This window comes from Malurus melanocephalus, unplaced genomic scaffold, assembly GCF_030028575.1.
Source record: "Malurus melanocephalus ecotype Western Australia unplaced genomic scaffold, MMel_1.1 scaffold_115, whole genome shotgun sequence".
Taxonomy (NCBI): domain Eukaryota; kingdom Metazoa; phylum Chordata; class Aves; order Passeriformes; family Maluridae; genus Malurus; species Malurus melanocephalus.
In genome coordinates this window covers 783,243-796,068 of record NW_026623347.1, presented here as the reverse complement: position 1 = coordinate 796,068, position 12,826 = coordinate 783,243, and the positions used below count along the sequence as shown (strand labels likewise).

Sequence of the window (12,826 nt, the reverse complement as noted above, 5' to 3'; positions counted from 1 at the left end):
TTGCCAAAGATCCCTGTGAGGAGGGAGCTGACAGAAAGCACTGCCAGGCAGAGGTGGGGAAGGAGGGTGAGTGGCCATACCTGCAGCACAGTGGGATGCCACTGGTCACCTGGAGTTTAAACCTGTGAGGATCTCTCTGACTTGGTCCCCCAACACCTCAAGTCTAAAATTCAGTCCCTGCTGGACAAGTTGGCCAAGCCTGGGTTGTGAAAGAGCCAGACAGGAGGAGGGTGTGCTGGAGGACAYGTGCTGGAACTGAACATACTCCCCTGTGGTCACACCCCTGATGTGACACGGGTGTGTGCCAGCACTGGGAAAGCTGCTGCGTCCCTCCTTGGCTGTAGGTGACCGGCTGGCACCTTTCTGGCATCTCTATGCTGCCCTCCACACTGGCTGCCAACCTTCTGCAGAGGGGACAGCTCACTTGGACACCCATGAAGGGACAAGAGAGGCAAGCAGGAACAACATGGAGACATCCCTCCAACAGGGAATTCACTCTTCCAAGCTGGTTCCATGTTTCCAAACTAACCAAGAGCACCAACACAACAAGGAGAAGCAGCATCCACAAAGCCTCTGTTCATGACTTAGAACAGCTTTCCAGTTGAAAAAGCACAGCTGGACAGTCCTGGTGGCCGGGACAGGATAACAGGTGGCCACGTGTGATGCTGGCTGCAAAGCACACCCTGAAGCTGAACCCCGAGCACGAGCCATCCACGCCTGAGAAGCCACAGCCCTGGCACCGGAACACCAGCAGCCTCCAGCACCCAGAGAGAAGTGAAGCAACTCTCCCCCACCAGTCCCATCTGCCCGTTACACGTTTCTGTCACTTATGAAATATTTCCAACCGCCAGCATCTCGCCCCATCCTCCCCAGGCCACGATGGACGGACACATGGCCAGGACTCAGGCTGGCACCACGAAGTGCTCTGTAAGGGACTGTGGCCACAGAAGGACTCAAGCTGAAAAGCCTGGTCCCTTGAGCCCAGTAGGGCTGGGAAACACAGCAGGGAGCTTTTGGGTTTATTTCCAGGGGATGTTTTGAACTCTGGGCACTCAAGGGAGATTTGCAGCCCTGCTACGGGCAGGTTCTCAGCCGGCGGAGCAGGAGCCGCAGCCGCCCTTGGCCGGGAGCACAATCACCTCTCCCCCAGTCCRGCTCCCAGTGCCTCACAGGCAGCCAACTGGGACAACAGTCCACACCACAAACAGCTGGATAAACGCTTCCRTCCTCTCGGGCAAGGGAGGGAGGGGAGGAAAGCAGGGAAGGTCCAAGCACAGCAAGTACCCTCCCACCGAAGGCAGGACAGACACCACACCAGCTGCCTGTGCTCCCCATCACCCGTGCATCCCTGATCCTCTCCCTGCAGAAGCAGCAGATTCCCGGGGAAGACTCTTCCGGGGCTCCCCCTCCAGCACACACCTCCCCACCTCTGCCCCGCACAGCTCGGCGAGGCACGGCCGCAGCGATTCCTCATGCACACATTTATGGCTGCAAACAGCTGCGAGCCCAGAGTGCTGACAGTGTAAATCTTTGCCACCTCCTCCCCCTGCCTGCCAGGGCAGCTCCAGTGACACCCGAGGCACCCAAGCCGCTTTGACTCTGTGCCATGCACGAGACACCAGCGATACGAGCCCCTGAACATGCTGGGATGAAACCAAAGCCYCTGGATCAGATGTGCCTGGACTCCAGCGGCGGCCAGTCCCTATCTCTGTCCCTRGCAGCCCCAAGCTGCTGTCACAAACCACCACTCTCCGCCCCAAAAACCACCCCAAAAGCCATAGTTACACCCCATGCCACGGGACTGGCAGTCGCTTCAAAGCCCTAATTTACAGCCTCAATTCTCTGCATCCCCCGAAAGCCTTCGATCCCATCCCCGGGATCCAGAACAGCCAGGGCAATTTAACTCCCCATTTAATCTTCTAAGAGCCCTGGCGAGCTCAGAGAGAGCATCCTCCGGCGGGGAGTCCACACTCGCGGCATGAACAGCGTTGCGCCACTTTCCTTCAGCTGCAAAAATCACTACCTTAAAAGCCAAGGCAAGTTCTCCCTCCAGCTCAGCACAGCTCTCTATTGTTTCTTTTAATTTCATTTCATTCCACGTGGGAATCTATGTCCAGGCCACTTTATTTTTAAGAGACTCTTGCTCAATATTTACTATGGCTTGCAGCTGCGTCAGCGCAGGAACACTGCACACTCCCGCCGGGCTGGTCCCCTRTGCCAACACCATGCCATGGTTTTCCTGCCATGCCATCTTCGTAGTGAATCATTTGCCCCCCAAAGCCATAAGATACTGAAGGGTAGGGTATCAGCACAGGAGGGGTTCTGTACTTCCACGGAAATAAATATCATCAGGCTGAGCCCTGCTGCTCACCTCCTCCTCACCCGGGCGCTGGAGCAGCCTGGAGATGGCGGAGGAGTTGAAAATGAGAAGTGGCTGGAAGGGCTCAAGGGACTGGTGCTCATGGTTGGTTGTGCCCCAATGTCCTGCAGACTCAGTTTCCACCACACAACAAAACAAAAGGCAATCCAAGGAAAAGGACACCACAGGACACCCTGAAGATTGCCCCCAAGGTCACCCAGMAGATCCCCATTAACAGCATCTCCACAGAGACAGCAAGAAGCCACTCAGGTGGGCACATGAATCGCTCTGGCAGAGTGAAGGTGGGTTTTCCTCATGCTTGAGGGGCCAGGATGGAAACCATCCCAGTGGGACTCTTGGCATGATGTACAGCCCGGTCCACTCAAACATGGGATCTGGGAAGCACCGATCCGGTCCCACGCTAATCCTGACACTCAAACCAGTGTCAGCACTGCTGGGTCACTGCCAGCTGCCACAGCAGAAGCTTCTCCCACATGCCCCCAGCCTGAAATCCCCCAGCACRTCGGATATCTCTCCTTTTCCGCTGGCGTAATTAAACCTGACACCCCAACAGGGGTCCACCCAAACCTCCAGGCTCTCACTACATAACCACGCAGCTCTCCTCAAACAGCAAGGAGTGACTTGATGCCATCTTCAGCTCCCCATTGACAAAAATGCTGCATGGAAATTGAAAAAATAGTAATTTCAACTCTCAAACAGATTAGCAGAATCCCCAGGAATGCAGAACCTGGCTGCTAGACTGCAGTCTCGTCTTCCTCTCTTGATTTTCTAGGACAGCATTAAAATGTCTTTGCTCTGGTTTATCCTTTATCGTGTTGAAGGTTCTTCGGCTGCTGGTGTCCAGCACAGGAGTCCTAAGGCCAACTCTGCTTTGTACTGGGTGCACACTTTTGGCACAGGTGCTYCCCCTCCTTCCTAAGCACAGAAATTTAACCCATCCCGTTTTTTCAAATTTTTCATATTTTTTTTAAATCACCCAAACTCAGTGCAGAAGACGACACAAACAAGTGAGCGTCCCCTCCCCAAGCCCTGCCTGCATATTTAACCCGGCACCTTACACACTCTGTCCCGTGCCTTCATTAGAAAWGAGCTCGTTACTCAGAGCCAGAAGAGCTACAGGAGCTCAGTGGGGGAGGTTATTGTGGGATGGCACCAGCGCTGGTCCCCACATCACCTGCACCAAGTGCCTGCCAGCAGCAATTAAATCAGCCTTCAAAGAGAGATCCCAGCTTTCCCAGCACCATTAGCCGTGCCCTGGAGGGAACACGGTCTATTTTCAGCCACAATGACTTAAGATCAGGTCACCAGCAGGTTAAATGGGACTGTGCAGCATCATCTCCCTGCCCTCCCATTGAGAAATTAAACACTGCTGCTTGATGGGCAGCAGCAGCCCTGGACACACACCAGGTGCCCACGCAAAGGTAAATGCCACCTGCCTGCTCCTCCCCTCTGCTTCCCATCCCTGGCCATGGACACCCATAGCCCTGGCTGCCTTCACTGTGTGGGGTAGTGCATAGGGGTTCTCTGCACGATCACCCCACAGGCTCTTCCCTGCCTCTGCTCCTCTGCTCATGGCCAGAATGATCCCCACCATGCCTAAGACCAGGAGAGTTGGAAGGAGCCTCAGCATACCCCATCCTGCAAACCCAGGCCGGCACAGTGCCAGAACAGGGCTACTCATCTCAGCCCTTCCTCCAGCTGCAGGCCCTCAAGCAGGTGACTGCCCCAAGCCACCAGCTCCACCAGAGCGTCACCACAGCCGGCAGAGAGGTGGCATCTCCCCACAGCAGCTCTGTCTTCTCTGTTTGTACGTCCACCACCACAACTCAACCAATCCCCCCAGCACTAACATCTGGCGGGGAGGTGGCAGCTGGATGCRGGTTTGTTTTGCCTCCCAGGCTCCTGCCAGGCGCAGTCAGCACGAGCAGGGATGACTCAAAGCCCGGGAGACGCAGCCTCCGTCGCTGCTTATTTTAAACCCTCTTGTCTGCAAAGTGGCTGCTGTGGCTCAGCACCCCTCGAGGTGCCTTGAAAACGGAATGGCAATATAARRGGAAACTSWGGCACAGCCCCACRATCAGACCTGGGCACCACATCAGCAAYCCCTGCATGCTCAGCAGTGACTGAGCACAGCACAGGGGGCCAGCAGCAAGAGGGGACCAGCTCTGAGAAACACCCCAGAGCKGCAGCAAGGACACTGCAATGACCCAAACGCATCCATCAGCTCCGGATTCGTGACTCCCTCTGGATACACCACAGCCAGGACACAGTCAGTGCAAGGTGAAGCTGGATGCTCCTGCATGTACTGCTCTGTGTGCCACAGGAGTGAATGCATCCCACTCCCAGAGCCCAGTGCTGACTTAAACAGCACCTGCAGGGACCTAAACCACCCTGGGAAAAATTCAGCAATGGGCTGCAACATCTGGGGGTGGAAGAAAGGGATCCATGCACAGATCCCAATCTTGTAAGACTCTTTTCCTTAGGAAACCAGGCTCAAAGCTCAGCCTCTGCCTAGCCTCTCCTCTTGACCCCATACTCAGCCTTTCTTCCAAGAGGCCCCTGCCCTTCCCACATCCTCCTGAACATCAGCCCACACCACCAAAAAAGAAGCAAAGGGGTATCTGCAGCCAGCAAGTGCCCAGGACCCCACACCTCCCTGCTGTCGATAATGGGAGATAAACGCACAGGCAAATATTATGGCAGTGCGGTTTAATTCCTGATGAATTATGCAAATCTGTATTCAAATTGAAGCATGGCCCTTGGGCTCTTGACAAATTGCCAAGCTGSCCTCGATGACACCAGGCAGGGATGGCCAGCCCTCCATCAGGTGAGGCATTACATGGGTGCCCTATATATGTACATACACACACATGTATGTGCTTGCACATCTCAGCGAGGGAGACCAAGGAGCGCTTGCAAAAATGTTTCAATGGTAACTTTTGCTTTTCTCCCTCCTTCCAGCTGCATTTTGTGCATCCAGGAAAGGCCACTGAGCTTTCATGCCCTCCACAAGATGGAAGCAGCCTGGGCTRATGGCAAGATTCAAAGCAGGATAGAATATAAAATCCACCATGTCCAGGGCTCGAAAGAACAGGCAGCAGAGGGGGGCAGGAGGGGAAAGCCTAAAACACTTGTGCCAATATGACTGTAAGCTCTGAAGACTGGAAAAGGAAGATCTGTCCACAAAATAGTCACAGAGAGGGCTCATCTGATGAAAGTAGGAATTTCCGATCCCACACAAACCCTGAACATCCATTAAAAGTAGCAGAAGAATTGCTGCTTTGTGTCACTAATCTCATTAGGGAAAAAGCCCCGCTGCAGCCCGGGATTGCAAAGGGAAACCCCTGCACGCTGCACACTCCAGGAGCCCGGCACAGTGTGCCTGCCCATCCGAGCAGAGCCAGGGCTTCCACCAGCACCCCAGCAAGCCGCCTGCACCCTTCCTTACTCACCTGCCCGGATCTCTGCTCATTGGGGCATTATCCGCTCGGCTTGCGTGTGACACAGCMTGTGGGACATCCCCACGCCCAGCAGAGCAGGACACAAACACCAGGATGACACACATTGTGCCACGATAACACGGGAGCGACTTCATCCACACACAGCGACCRGCGCTGCCTGCGAGCAGCACAGAGCTAAATCCCTCCAAAGCCCTTCCTCCCCAGCACAATGGCCRCTGTCATYATTATTTTTAATTTTTTTTTAAATTRAAAGCAATTAAAACAAATATGTAAAAAGCATATTCAGGCCACAGGGAATTCTGATGACAAGGGATCACGAAGGGAATCAGGGGCAATACACCCAACCATCAAAGGCAAAAAGGGCTCTTCGCTGGCAGGGATGCGTTAGAGTAAGATGGATGGAGACAGAAGCAGAGCAACCTTTGCAGAAGTTGCCAGGGATACAGCTCCAGAGAGACAGGGCTCAGTGCCCGAAAATTTCTGTTATTCCTCTAAAAAGGCATATTCCCTCCTGAATATTGTTCCTTCCCTTGCTCCGAGCCCACCATGTTTGGCTCGCCTGCCTGCATCCAGCTCCCTCAAAATGGCTCTTTGGCYACTGCTGCCCTGGCAATAAAATTTATTCCCAAGGTCACTTCAATCCTTTTGCCACTATTTYAAATCTGGCTGGATTTAAACAAAACCCAGCCTCAGACACACCGAGCCCCTCCRTCAGCCCCTCCTTTCTGCCCATCGYTTCCCTGRTTTAGCGATGCCAAACTCTCAACTACCTTTCGCTTCCCATAACCGTCAGCGGCAACAGCTGGAGAGGAAAACGGGAGCATATTGTGCACCCAACAGCTGATCCTGGCGGCGTGGGGAGCGAGCCCAACTGTCACCGCCGCGGCGCTGCCGGCTCGGGGGCTCCTGCCACGCGTCCCCCAGCCAGCGCCCAAGAGGACCGGGCTAAAGGGACTGCGTGGCTGCTGTCCCCTCGCTGTTTGGGAGCTGGGGAGAAGCGAACAATAAGAAAAAGCAAATAAACAGCAGAGAGGGACGGCRTCGGTGGGTGCRTCGCGATGCCTGYAGRCATCCAGCTGTGCCATCCCGGAGCAAAGCCAGCCAGAAGCGCGGGGATGGAAGGAAATGTGGGGAGAAGGAAACGGCCAAATCCTCGTGGATTGGTGAGGCAGCCACGCTGGAGCGGTCCCCTCCCAAACTTTGCTTTTCAAAGAGCATCCCCAGCTGGAAAAGCCAGTGAGGGGCTGTGCAGCTGGACGCAGCAATGCTCCCTCATCCCGGCTCCGTGGGCAAGGAGATCAGAGCTGCCTTCAGCTCCTCCACCCCGCCTGCATTTTCAGGTTGTTCAGGGMGCACGGTGCTCTCTGTTTCAGCAGCGAGGCTGAACAAAGCACTCCCTTGTCTTCGGCACCTCGAGCAGGCGATGCTGGATCGCGTTACCTAACCCAGACCAACATCTCCTCGTCCCGGCACGGCAGCTTTCGTGTCAGCACATGCCAGGCTGGCCCCGATTCCCTGCACCACCTCCCGCCCSGAGCTTTAACTGGACCAGTTTAGTACACGGTGAAAACACACGGGGCCTTGTTGGGACTCGTCAAGCGCTAACCCCAGCTCGGGGAGGTGATCTGACACCCTCGCGCCGGTCGCAGCCGCGGCCGAACCGCAAGGCACTCACCTGGAAGGCTGCCGTAATGACGTTAATTCCCCTTAACAATGTTCATTTCCATATTCATCAGAAGATGGTGAAATGACAAGATGGGGGGTTATTTACTATATAATTATAAACTAATTTCAGCTTTACCCTGGTTATCCTAGGAAGGAGATCTAAAATTTCCCTTACGAAAGCCCTGCTCTGCTAACCACGTCCGCAGCGAGATTAATTCCCAGTAATTTCCATTTCTCCAACAGCTGCTGTGCTGGGAAAGAGCAGGAGCTTGTTCCCAACACCGGGGACCTGCCCAGTGCCCCATGCCACCCCCGGCTAGGATTTCTAGTGCCAGCTCATCCTCCAGATCAGATTTTCTCTGGCACACCATCAGTCAGGGATGGAACCCATGGTTTTCCAACCCCACCAAGGAGATTCTGTACTGGGTAGGAGGCAAGGCTCGCTTCAAGTGGGAGAAAGGCTGCTAGAAACCACACTAATAAATGACACCTTTACCAGCCTTGTGTACCAGAGGTAGGGACAGACTCCTGCCCRTTCACCTGGGAAGGTGTTGAAAACCCTCACACAGCAGAGGATCCCACAGGACCTTGCTCCGAGCAAGTTTACGTCACCGCATTGGCCCTTGGGCTCTTGCCCATGTTCCAAGCCCGACATCCCTACCCTTGGGACAGGCGCTTCAGCAGAAGCTGCAGCACAGGGTGGAGATGCACCCCACAAACCACCAGGATCTTGTAAAAAATCACTGGGACACCAAAGAAACACAGGAGTTCACGGTGGGAGACTCACAAAAATGCACAAGTCCCTCTTCCACCACCATTTCAGCCCAGAGACTGCTCCTGCCTTCCTCACAGCCCACGAGTTGGCCGGCAGCCCGAGGGAGCCGCAGGGACATCGCTCCATGGCCGAGCGCTTCCTCCACCCCCAGGGATGCCGGGTGTGAAGAGCAGAGTGTGACGGGAGCGAGCACAACATCCCTGCCCGGCGCAGGCCAGCACCACCTCCCCGAGCCCCACCGGGACAGCCACGCTCCCCGYTCTGCCTGAAAACACGTCTCAAAAAGCATCTCATTTCACCAGGGCCCCGAGGGAGGGGAAGCATCACCCCGGCAGGTCTCAGTCCTGTCCGCATTCCTCCCGCATTACACCGAGCCCCTGCCCCAAGGAGCCCCCCGCGCTCAGCCCCTCGCACCACCCCCTGGGCGGGCAGGGAGGGGGAACCACGGTTTCAAGGGCCATTAAACACCGATGGTATTTTTCCTTGCAGCATTAAAACGTGACCGAAAAGAGCCGCGCCGAACCACAGGCAAAATCGCGCCGCTGGTCCGGGAGCCATCGCGGAGGAGCGGGGCACGGATCGCTCCGGTGCCCAACCCSTGCTATCCCGGTCTCTCTATCAGCAAAGCGAGCTGAGCGTGGATGCAGTTTGATGAGCRAATTGTGCTTCCACCGGCACTGCCGACGGCAAAGCCTCCTGCAAAATCTGCGGGCTCAGCAGAAGCACCATTTTGCCATTATAAGGATGGCTACAGCGGGATTTTGCTGGCACAGCAGCGCTGTCCTGGGGGGGAAGGGTATTTTTATTTCTTTTCCTATGCTCCTACCTGGCCCAGCTGCCTGGAAAAGTTGTCCCCGGGCACAGCAGGCCTGGAAGCAAGGACGGTCTCCAATCTGTCTTAAATCCCTGCATTTGAATGCACATGCTAACGTGAAGTAGGAAAGCAGAGAAACCAAAATCTCTCCCCTCTGCCCACTTTCCTTCCAGCCACTGCTCTGGAGCTGGATTTAGCACAGTCAGCCCTGCTCAGAGTGGTGTGTCCATTTTCCCGGGCACTGAAAAGTGTTCCTGAAGCATATTTTAATGGAAGAAGCCAAGCATCCTTTTACACAAATATAGATCTGTTCCTGAAGATCCATCCAAAAAAGGATACCTCAGCATACAGCAAAAAGCACGTTTGTATTTATTACTATTAATATTATTTTAAATTCGGAGAGTCCTTTTTTTGGATGTGGGTAATCCTTGCTCACACACAGCCCCGCTGCTGCCCGGCAGGGACGCCGTCCCAGAGCAGCCCTTCGCAATCGCATCTGAGGGAGCCTTTTCCACCTCCCCCAAAACACAGASTCTGCCAAGAACAACACGCTCCTCCGGGACGGAGCCGAGACCACGACCCAAAGACAGTGAGTAGGGAAGGATCAAAACGATAAACCCCCACATTCTGMGCTGCTGCAGAGCAGAGCGAGCCCTTGCTTTAATGGACTCAGCTGCCTCATTCCATCGATTGCAGCCTTTCTTTTTTTTCCATAAGGTCTTCCCAGCAAGCTCCAGGCATGAAATCCCACTTCAAACAGTCCCCTTCCTCCATGATCTCTCCACAAGGCCGATGGGGAGCACCCCCTGCCCTCCGCAGGGATGGGGAGCCGGCGATGCCCGAGAGCACAGCGGGGACGGGGAGCGGCAGCCCCGCATGGAGGAGCGGCTCAGCTCCTCAGYCTCCAGCTCACTCCTCCCTCCATGCGCTTCCAACAAAGGGGCTTCTGTCCCCGTCCCCCCGGCCTGCACGGCAGCGCCTAAAATGCTAGCAGGGAGCAGAAATCCCCCCGAGAGGAACCGAGGGTCCAGGGGTCACTGGACACAGCCCAGGAGCCCGTGATTCGGCAGAGCCCCGCTGCCGGAATGAGCGGAGGGTRCGGGAAAAACAAGGAGCCGGTGCCGGCCATAACTGGATTCTCAAATATGGCCAATCGTGCTATTTTTACAGGGGCGTATTTATTTTCGGAGGACGCTGGGACGGATTCAAGAGTCTCTTTCTTCAGTCCGGCGGTATTTAAGGATCGGTTTGAACTGGCTCTATTTAAAGGCTTTGCCTCCTGCCCACTTTTCTTAACCCCTTGCACAAGACTTTGTTTTCCAGCCGTCCCAAAAACAAAACAAACCCCCAAGAAAACACAACAACAACAGCGAAACACCAAAACCACACAACCAGCAGCACTGCAAACACAAACCTACAAAGGGGCCCTCGGTAGCAGGAAGCAATCATCATTTCAGGCGATATTGTTAAAGCCGTAAAAAACAACAACAACAAAAAATATCCCTGCTTATCCCACTRCTGTGGTTTAATGGGAGTTTCGGCTGTTAATTGTAAAGATCTTTTTAATGGAGTTTAGACTGGTTGGGAACTGCCGTGACGAAGCCGAGCTCTGCGAGGATCATGCCGGGGAGCGGACGGGGAGACCGGGCACCACTGAAGTGCAGAGACCGGGGATTTCAAACAACTCCCAGAAAAAAAAAGAACGTAAAAAATAATACAAAAGTAAAATAAGAACACATTAAAAAAAAACCGGAGTTATCAGAAAACACACCCTCTTCTTGAGGGGACCCAAATCGGTGGGAAAGCTCCGGGACGGAGCCACAGAGTTTGGTCAGCTTGGAGACACCAGAGCTCCATGCCTCCCTCCTAACCTGCCTGGATTTCAGAAAAAGAAACTTCGGGAGGAAAAATAAAACAAAGACAAAAAAAAAAATAAAAAGAAGAAAAAAATTACCCGATAAAAAATAAGAGTAATTTAAAAAATGCCAAGAACCCGCACTCCGTTTGGCTTGAGACTGTCCAGATTAATTTTTGCAGAGATCATAGGGGAAAAAATAACCATGGCAAAAAAAAAAAAAAAAAAAAAAAAAAAAGAGGGGGGGAAAAAAAAGACAAAAGGGAAGGAAAAAAAAAAGGTGTTTGCCCATGTGCTTGGCTTCATAGCCCCGTTCCCTTTACACCTCTCCTCTTAGCACCTGGGAAATTGGCACTGCCACCTAGTCTAAAACTAATAAATCTTTTTCCCTCGATTCAGGCTGCTTCCTTCTCTGCAGATGTTGGCAATCAGGTTTGCAAATTTCAAAGTCATTCATCCCGGGCGGCTGGGAGAAAAGCAGGTTTATTATTGCAAAACCTGTCACCCTCCCAACGCCTAAAGTAAACTCCGAGTCACCTCTCCACGCCCAGGGGAAAGAAAAAGGAAAAAAAAAATTAAAAATAGAGCCAGAGAGGGAAATCAAACGGTCAGAAAATCCTTCGCGTCCTCTCAGGGAAAGCAGCGACAAGGAGTGTGGGCAGGAAAGCGCGGCAGCGTCCTCCAAACACTGCCGGACACTGCGAGCCCCTSGGAAAGGGAGCTCGGAAAGGGGGAAAAAATAAAAAGCCTCCAAAAAATAGAAGTAATTTAAAGAAATAAATAAAAAGCTGACTGTGGAAAAAAAAAATAAACTGCGTAATTTCAGCGTCTGCTTATTTTTTTTTTTTAAATGGAGATGCAGCCGTGGGGCTGCCGGAGGATGAAGCGCTTCGTGAAGGGGACAAAAATATAAGGAGGGAGCAGTCAGTGCATGGAGGTTTTGGTTGTGGGTTTTAAAAAATAAGAATTGTGAAAAAAAAAAGAAAAAATAAAAAGAAAATTTAAAAAATCACCAAGACCAGCGGTGCCGGCAGCGCTACCCAGGATCGGAGGGATCTCAGCGGGGCTGGGGCTGCACCGGGGAACAAATCACTAAATCAGCCCCATTTTACCCTTTTTTTCCCAGTCCGAGGATGGGGTTTTTTGCCTGACCGGGAAGAACAGCGCCGGGCAGCGCAGCCCCGTCTGCGCCTCTCCCAGCTTTCCCGAAAATCGGATTTATTCCCTGGATTTATTCCKCAACCGCCTCGGCGGGGATTTTCCTCAATGCCAACAAAACCGTACGCTGGGAGGGGGGGACTTTTATCGGCTAGGCACGATTTTTTCCCTCCATTCCTCTATTTTTTACTGCGTTCYCTTATTTTTCCACCATCACCCTACTTTTTCCGTATCTCTTCCCCATTTCCCTATTTTTTCGCCAAATGAAAAACCACGCGAAGCAGAAAACACTCGGGAAAAACACGCGAAAATCCGGCGAGCTCAAAAAATTATAATTATTATTGCATTTATATTTCGGGTGGGGGTTAAACCCCGGCCCCGGGTCCGCCGCCCGCGACCGCGGAGGGAAGAAAGGGAAGGCGCGGGGGGTACCGGGGGTTCCGCGGAGCCTTACCCGGGTGGGAGTGGAGGCTGATGCCCGATGCGAGGAATTTTCCGGGCTGGAGGGCGGCGGGGAGCCCGGCGGCCATGGGTCCGGCGGCGGGGGCCAGGCGGCCGGTGGCTCCCAGGCGGTGGCTCTCCATGGCCAGCCCGGAGAGCAGCGGAGGGGGGCCGTGCACCGAGCGGGGGGGCCCGAAATCTCGGCCATCCATCATCCACTCGCCGGCTTCACGGAGTCTCCCGGATCGCTGTCGGTGCCCGCCACCGCCTTCCCCCC

At 54.0% G+C, this 12,826-nt stretch overlaps 1 protein-coding gene across 4 annotated transcripts in view; it reads right to left on the bottom strand.

Moving 5' to 3' along the window:
- Positions 1-12,818, bottom strand: part of TNRC18 (trinucleotide repeat containing 18) — a 53,647-nt gene extending 40,829 nt beyond the window's left edge. For all 4 annotated transcript variants that reach the window (XM_057369815.1, XM_057369817.1, XM_057369818.1 and 1 more), the window contains exon 1: positions 12,563-12,818. In XM_057369815.1, the coding sequence (XP_057225798.1) occupies positions 12,563-12,764 (202 nt within the window). In that variant the 5' untranslated portion in view covers positions 12,765-12,818. The remainder of the gene's footprint in view (positions 1-12,562) is intronic.
- Between the last annotated feature and the right edge of the window lie 8 nt (positions 12,819-12,826).